The sequence below is a fragment of the Condylura cristata genome, unplaced genomic scaffold (assembly GCF_000260355.1).
Source record: "Condylura cristata isolate star-nosed mole 26May11 unplaced genomic scaffold, ConCri1.0 scaffold00038, whole genome shotgun sequence".
Taxonomy (NCBI): Eukaryota; Metazoa; Chordata; class Mammalia; order Eulipotyphla; family Talpidae; genus Condylura; species Condylura cristata.
The window spans coordinates 7,484,853-7,492,792 of NW_004567139.1; the positions used below are offsets into that span (position 1 = coordinate 7,484,853).

The 7,940-nt window shown below is 61.7% G+C and overlaps 1 protein-coding gene across 1 annotated transcript; it reads left to right on the plus strand.

The window, feature by feature from the left end:
• Nucleotides 1-1,791: 1,791 nt before the first annotated feature.
• RPL38 (ribosomal protein L38) lies at nt 1,792-3,827 on the plus strand. Its single transcript, XM_012733072.1, has 5 exons — nt 1,792-1,857; nt 2,118-2,154; nt 2,292-2,352; nt 3,352-3,474; nt 3,759-3,827. The coding sequence occupies exons 2-5, from the start codon at nt 2,152-2,154 to the stop codon at nt 3,782-3,784; spliced, it is 213 nt and encodes a 70-aa protein (XP_012588526.1). The 5' UTR covers nt 1,792-1,857; nt 2,118-2,151; the 3' UTR covers nt 3,785-3,827.
• The last annotated feature ends 4,113 nt before the right edge of the window (nt 3,828-7,940 follow it).

Consider the following 7,940-nt stretch of genomic DNA (forward strand, 5'->3'; position numbering starts at 1 on the left):
GTCTGTGTCCACCTCCCCTCACCAGTCTGTGTCCACCTCCCCTCACCCGTCCGCCACCTCCCCTCACCCGCCTGTCCACCTCCCCTCACCCACCTGTCCACCTCCCCTCACCTGTCCTCCATCTCCCCTCACCGGTCTGTCCACCTCCCCTCACCCGTCGGTCCGTCACCCCCACCACCGTTCTTCCCCCCAGCTCCATTTCTTCCTCCCCTCTCCCACCGCTCAGCGTCCAGCCAGCTCCTCCCCTCACAGGGTGAGCGCGCCCAGACGCGCTTCCAACCCCACAGGGAGCGTCGACAGCATCCCACACCCGGGTACAGGTACAATTCAGGGCTGCCTGTCTGGAACTGGCACCCCATTCTTGCCTTCAAAGAAAAGTGGGTACAAATGTGTACATTTCACGCCGCCTGGTCTATCAAGAAGGGTGCTGGGTAACTCCTGCCTGAGTGACCGGTGGGGGCAGAGGGAAGGGTCCTGCCCCCTGGCAGTGGGCTCAAGGGACGGGCAGGGCTTGGTCCCGAGGGCCTGGAGTCAGGAGGCTGAAGGGGTGGTCAGAGCAGGACAGAATGACCGGAAAGACACCAATCGAGAGATGGCAGAGGGCTGGCAGAGCTGGGGGCTGTACCCCGACCTTCAGACTCCTGAGATCGTACCCGTTAGCGGCTCCCATTATCAGCACCTGGATGCCTCTGGGATTGCAAAAGCCCGCCTTGAGTACTTTGAGACTCTCTAGTACAGTTAGCAGGCTTGGCGACCCCCAGGGGGGAGGGGGCGAGGACTGTCCTCGCCAGCACCCAGAGGGAGACCCTCCCCTGGGCTGGGCTGGAGGGAGAAAAGGAAGGGGGGCGTGAGGGAGGGGGAGCACGAGTTCAGAGGCTCCGGCTCTGCTCTGTGCGCTGCTCTGTGTAACACACTGGGCAATTGCATCCTGTTGCTGAGTTATTAAATTCGGGGGAAACAAATATAATAAAATGTAGACACTTGTAGAGAGGATAAAATAAAATAAAAGTGGAGGATAAGAATAAAATCGATAAGTATAGGCTCCCCCAAGCCTCCCCGAGAAGCCGGTTCAGGAGAGTCGAGGATAAACATATGCTGAGGAAGTATTAGCAAGCTTGGGGAGCAGGCTGGAGAGCCGAGAGCCGGGAATGGCCGCCTTCCCGCTGCTGCCCCTGGGGACCCTCAGCCACGGCTGGGACTCTGGACAGCGGTGGGGGGTCCCAGCACCCACAAGACTCGTCCCCCCCTTCTAAGAACAGAGCCGCCTGTCACAGGGGCCCCAGAGGTCACTATGCTCCCCGGGTCACCTCTGCCATTAGAGGTGTTGGCTTGTTTTTATTTACACCTGTTCCTAAAGGAATCGGGAGCAGGAAGTGGGGAAGCGCCATTAAACAGAAAGAACAAGAGTCCTGCACAGATCAGTGGTCGGTGGGAAAGGAGGCCGCCAGCCGCGTGAGGAACCCTGGACAGGCGCTCAAGCCCACAAGGGCCAGTCCCTTCCATTAGGTGAGGAAATTTCTGCGTCGAGGCCCCATGCACAGTTCAAATAAAAGTAGTAAGCAGCACGTGTTCGGTCTTCAAATTGCTGCTAACAACGCCGAGCTGGGGTTTGTGGGGGGCTGAGCTGGGGTTTGTGGGGGGCTGACGCGGTGGAGCCCGGAGGTGGCCAGTTAGGTTCGCGGAGCTGCATTATCAGTTTGGGCCAGAAGGGGGCAGAGATGCTGCACTGGGAAAGGCGAACGCCTATGTCATTCTTGACCCTTCGCAGACACCGTACTCAGGCTGCCGGCGGTAGCGTTTAGCCTCCCGGAAACGGAAGTCTCTCTTTTCCGTCCTCCTTGCTTCTCTGCAGTGGCTGTGAGTGTCTCTCTGTGGTATTCGTGGGTCGGAGCCTAATCCGGGTTAATCCATGGCCGGGCGACATTTGGGGGCGATGGGCCTCGGTCAAGGTAGAGGGGGAGGTGGATGGAGAGCGGTGCGACCGGCATTTCGGTGGGGTGCGGGACGCGGCGTTCCCCTGGGCCTGGGTCAAGGTAGAGGGGAGGCGGTGGGAGAGCGGCGAGACCGGCATTTCCCGGCTCCCCGCGCCGCTGACGGCCTGCCCCGTCCCCCCACAGGTGCCGGCCGCGCAGTCCAGCACGCCCCGCAACCATGGTGAGTACGACCGCCGCCTGCGACCGCCCGTCGGGGCCGGCGCGGCTCTGCAGGGGTCCCCGGAGCCCCGCGAGCGGCCGGCGGGCGTGCCCGTCGTTGCCCTCCGCGGCTCATTGCCCGTTTCCTTTGCGTTGCAGCCGCGCAAAATCGAGGAAATCAAGGACTTTCTGCTCACGGCCCGGCGAAAGGACGCCAAGTGTAAGTGCCCCGGAGGGCGCGGCCGAGCGCGGTGCCCCCCGGCCTGCTGCAGGGCGACCGTTGTGGGCACCCGCAGGCTGCCTGCGGCAGGTGGCAGGTGCGGCACACTCTGGTAAAGCGGGAAAGGTGATCTGTGACTGGTCCAGGTCGCAGTCGGGTCACCGTTGAGCTCAAGTCCCAGCTCTGCTGGTGGGCGGTGCCCTCCGGGGCTACCCCGCCGCCCCTCGGGTGGGGGCTGGCGCAGCACATGGGGCGGGCTCTGCCCGGGATGCCTCGGCCCGAGCCTGGGCCTAGGCACTGCCGGCGGCCGCTGGTGGTCCCGGCTCAGTGCAGGCGTTGGTGAGCTGCAGGCGCTCCGCTTGTCCGCGGCCCCCACTGGGTGGCAGGATGAGAGGCGCAGGCAGGAGATTTGGGTGAAGCCTGTTGGCCTCTGGGCTCATTGCAGCGGGCACTCCTGGGCCAGGCGGCCCTGTGTGGTGGGCACCTCTCCTTCCGCCTGCTCGTCCGGGTCTGAGTTGGGGGCGATGTCTTCCAGCCCCTGGGGCAGCAGCACCCACGGAAGCACAGGCGCATGGGGACACGGCCTGGCTGTTCGCGGGGTGTTGCCTGGAGCCCCCCGTGTGGAGCCGTGGTCCTGGGTTGGGCAGCGAGAAGTGCCTGGGAAGTGGGTTCCACCTGTTTTTAGGGGGGTTTCACACGCTATCAGGGGGATCCCACCAGAGGTAAGCCCGACACCCGGGTTGCCTCGCTGGAGAACCCATCCCAGAAGTAGGGGGCTTTGAGGCGCCCCGTTTCCCGCCATCCCCCTGTGCTGTGAAGGACTTTCTGCTAGCAGCCAGGCGGGGGTGCTGTGCCCGTGCCAGGCCCGACTGCTCATTGGAGGTGCGGGTGCCCCCACTGCCCTTCCCTACTGGGGAGAGGGTGGGGCAGCGCTGCTTCCTTGTGTCACCTGCGGCAGTTTTCTGGGGTGCAGTGCTTGATTCCCCACTGCTCCTCCAGCCGTCAAGATCAAGAAGAACAAGGATAACGTGAAGTTTAAAGTGCGGTGCAGCCGGTACCTGTACACGCTGGTCATCACAGACAAAGAGAAGGCGGAGAAGCTGAAGCAGTCCCTGCCCCCAGGTGAGCCTGCGGCAGGGTGCATCTGTGTGGAGCACTGTCTGTTGGGGGTGCAGGGGAGGGCGGGGGTGGGGGGGCGATCCGGAGGCGGCTGGCCAGGGCGTGGTCACCCTGGGGTTGGCCCCGGGTCTGACTGTGTCTGCCACTGGAGACTTAGGCCTTTAAGGAAAACCTCCCTGGTGGGCTCCTTCGTGAGCATTTGGGGTACACTGGAGCTGGGGTGCTGCTGCAGAGGGGCAGCACCGACGCGTGGCTGTTGGAGACTCACTGTGTCTCTTCTCCCCTAGGTCTGGCGGTGAAGGAGCTGAAGTGAGCGGCGTGCTGGCCTGGCTGTATTAAAGATTCAGACATTCTTGGCCTGTGCTTTGTCTCTGAGCGTGGAAGGGAAACGTGGTTGGGGTGGGGCAAGCTGCTTTCTCCTTGCACCCCTCATCTTGGGTGTCCCAGTGGGCAAGTAAGACAAGACCACCCCTTTTTTGATCAAAGTCTGAAAGTAATGGGCGGAAGCGGGCAGTTGGCTGAGCCTCGTATGTGTGGTCGCTAGAGACACCACAGAGCGGCGCCCTGTCACGGCCAGAGACACACTGATTCGCCTGGACGTGGCTGCCCGCCTCCGGCCCTCACACAGGGGCTTGGGTGCCTGGGGAGAGATGGGTTTCCGGACAGACGGGTGAGAACAGTGCGTCAGGTGTCCAGGAAGAAACATTTTGTTCCAGAGCGGTGATGAGCAGAAACACATTTGGCTGGTCTGGCTCCTGGGGAGTGAACCCTAACAATTCCCCCTCGCTGACCTGCCTGATCTTGAGCAGTTACTGTCCCTCTCTAGAGCTGATGAAGCTGGACGTGGTCCCACACATCTGCCCACTGCCCCGGGTAGCTGAGGCTGAGGACGTTGAGCTTACTGGAGCCGCTCTTGGCTCAGCTGAGGAGAGGCTGCAGGGTCAGCTCCGCAGCGCTGCTCTGGGGTATTCCGCTTCCCCCCCCACACACACACACACACACACAGGACAGGCTGGGCGGTGGGCTTGGCGGACGCCATAGGGCTCATGTACTGAAATGGAGACTGGGGCCACTGCGTGGGCTGTCCTCCTTAGTGCCGGGTGTCTGGCCCAAGCACAGCCTCCTCGGCAGCCCAGGGCTGCCTGGCTGCCTCCGCAGCAGGTGTCACCAAGGCCTGGTTTCCTATGGCTGACACTGCGCTTACTGAAAGGGTTGCTTTCCCTGAGCTGACCGTCCCTTAGAAATTTGATCTGTCGTGTTCAGACAGGCCACCAGGTGGCGCCATCCCACAACCTAGGAGCCCTTGGGGTCAGGGACGGACTTTTTTTTTTTTTTAAAGATTTATTTATTTATGCATACAGAACTGGGGTACAGGCCAGAGGCTCGGGGCGGTGAGAGGCTTCACCAGAGACAGAGTGGGGAGCAGAACAGGCAGATGGACAAAGTACACTGCTGAGGGGAGCAGCGGGTGGGTCAGGAGAGGTCTGCCACACCATGTGGTCACCTCCGGGGCAGGCGGGAATCGAACTCATGCGGAAGTGGCTTTAGCTTCTCAGTGCAGTGCTTTAACCCGCTGCGCCACCAGGGAGGGCCGGGGTCAGGGACGGTTTTATGATTAGAAATGGGAAACTGGGTGAGGTAGACTTGGAACCCAGTGCCCAGGCATGGGTCCTGGTTCCCCAAAAAAGGTACCAGCAGCTCTTGACACCCACATGGAGCACCTTTAGTGCCCGGGTCTCCTAAGGCTGCCAGCAGGGGTAAGTTTACCCCTAGGGCTTCCTTTGGTGCAGAGGGGCCCTGGCTCCTGGGAAAGGAGCCCTGCGTGTTTGGCTGGCTCCCCCAAAGAGAGCCTCTCCTGCCCAGCTCCCCAGCACTCTGCCCCTGTCAACTGGGGTGCTTTTTAAAGATCTACCGTGGTGGCCAGGACTGGTTCCAAAGGTACAGACCAAGTCGTGTCAGGACGTGAGTCTCCCACTTCCACTGGCAGGAGGTGGTGCTGTATTGTTGGGGTCACTTGTCAACTCTAAGCCCCTCCCAGCTGTGCTTATGAGTGACCAGCAAGGTGGGGGCCTCAGTCACTGGTCTGGGAGGAGCTGGAGTGCAGTTCTCACTTAACTCCCTATGGAGACCCGGGGATTGGCTTCTTGGCCTCTCCTGGGCCCTGATCTGTCTGGGCCCTTGGGCCTCCAGGAAGCTGCTCAAAAGGTCACTGGCAGACCAACCAGCCCAGCAGGTTCAGAGTTCTGAGGGAGAACTTGGTATGGTGGGCATGCTCCCCCTCTCTGGGTCCAGCCCCTGCCTGGGCTCCCTTGACACCAGCCTGGGTCAGTCCTCAGGCCCAGGACTCCACTGCATGGCCCAAGGCAGATCCTTCCCACGGGGGCTCACCTAAGACGGTCCACAGTGTGGCTGGGCTTGAGAGGGAGGCCGAGTCCCTGAGCATCTTGGCCCTTTGGAGGCAAGTGACAGGTCAGCTGCTGCTACCAGGTTGTGCAGCTGGGGGTGGAGTGGCCTGTTCTGGGCACCCCACTGTGCTGAACAGGCCCTCAGGACACGGCTTATCTGCCAGGCTTGCCCACGGCCCCCTCCAGGGCCTGCTTCCTCTGCTGCCAGCAGCAGCCACTGCCAGCACCAACACCCTGTCCAGGCCAGGGCTGAGCGTGGCCCTGCCCTCCTGTGCACCTCGCTGACCCAGCTTTCTCTCCTTTTTAAGAAATAAAGTACTTTAAACTTTCAAGCAAAAATGTACGGTAAAATTAACTGGGATGGACAGCTCTGAAGTTTGACACAAGTTTCCAATAAGCCATCACTGCAGGAATCTTCCAGGGAAGATTCCTATCACCCTGGAAACTTTCCTCCAATGCTCCTTTCCCCGACCCTGCATAGGCCTGGAGCCCCTGTCCTCCCTGACCCCCCTCCTGGGGGCAGGCTTGCACCTGCCACTCCCCAGTTAATCCTCCTCAGGTCTTTAAGTGGCCCCCCGACCAGTGGAGCACAGGCTGTGGACTGCTCAGGGTTACAGTCACCCTAGGCAGGATAAAGGGCGGCTCCACCCCAGCTTCTGACATGGACATGCGCAGATGAGATGGCCACAACCAGCTCAGGAAAATGAGCCCCCCACTGAGATGACCCCAGGACAAGGCTACGGCCTGCGGGGCTGTTGGCCCTGGGGCATCTGTGGGCCTCCCACTCCAGCACCCACGTATGTTTGCAGGAGTTTCAGAACACCCATGATGGTCCAGGCCCCCAAGCTAGACACCCAGGGGTCTCTCAGCCACCCCACCTTTCTCTTAACAATAACCACCCTTCCAACTGGCAGTGGGAGCCACCTGCATTCTGCCACGCCCCCTGCATTCCACCCACCTCAGCAACCCCAGGTGACCCTTCACTTGCCCTGGCCCTGGCTTCAGCCCCACATCCTCCATCAACCCCCCCAGACCCCTCTCCCCAACCCGAGGCTCTCCAATTGCTGAACTCTGGCTTCTGGAGCCTGGGGCTCCCCTAGCTGCCAACAACTCAGGGCAGGGCCTGGAGGCAGTTGTCACTGGTGACAGTTTCCCCCACCCCCACCCCCCAGCCTGGCCACCGACTCTGCCCTGTGCTCGCTTTTCTCCAGAACCCCCTAGAACAAAGCCTGGCAGCATCTGTGTGCAGTTGCACAAGCCCACTGAGGCACAATGCCCGCTGGGCCAAGGGGGCTTCCCCTGGGCTTATTCTGGGAAAGAGCAGCGTCCGGCACCTAGTAGGTGCTCAGGAAACTTGTGGCCTGCTCTTGCGCCTCCCAGGATGGCGGTTCCTCGCAGGATGGCGTCCCTCCCACCGTCCTCCTGTCTGGCCATCCAGAGCCCCTTCCCCCTGGAGGTCAACCCTGCCCCACCTGCCAGGAAGAAGCAAGCTTTGCAGGGGGGCCCCAGTGCCTTCCAAGCCGCCTCAGGGAGTGTGGGACCAGATGAGGCGGTGCTCCGAGTTCCCCAAGTCTGCATTTCTCAGGGTGCCCGTGGGTTACACAACCGAAGCTCGACATGGGACGGAGGACGGGGGGAGTGCAGGCGGGCGAGCGAGTGACTGTCCTCGCTTCCCCTTCCCACCCCACGCTCACTGGGTTTACGGCCCTCTGAAGGGGCCCTAGGAGCCGCCAGCTTAGCCTCTCTGCCCCCAGGGCAGCTGCTCGATGCACTTAACTGGCACTTTATGCGGGTGATTGGATGATAAAGCAGAATAACCGGCCCAGGAACCCAGAGTCTGCTACTAAGAGTCAGACTTAGGGGCGCCTGGGGCTGCTTTCGCTTCTTCCACGTCTATCGCCCGCGGGTCCAGGACAGATACCAGGCTAGAAAGGGTTCCAAAGGTTTGGGGCGCTATAGCAGTAGCCAGAGGCCAGGACCCCAGGCGGTGGGCGGGGCGGGGGCGGTCCCGAGAGCACCATGGGCGGAGCCTGGGCGGGGCGGTCCCGAGAGCACCGTGGGCGG

What these genes read in the sequence shown, in the direction of transcription:
- RPL38 (XM_012733072.1), top strand. An exon ending in CCGGCGAAAGGACGCCAAGT is followed by an intron (nt 2,353 to 3,351) that starts GTAAGTGCCCCG and finishes CTGCTCCTCCAG; the next exon opens with CCGTCAAGATCAAGAAGAAC. An exon ending in GAAGCAGTCCCTGCCCCCAG is followed by an intron (nt 3,475 to 3,758) that starts GTGAGCCTGCGG and finishes CTTCTCCCCTAG; the next exon opens with GTCTGGCGGTGAAGGAGCTG.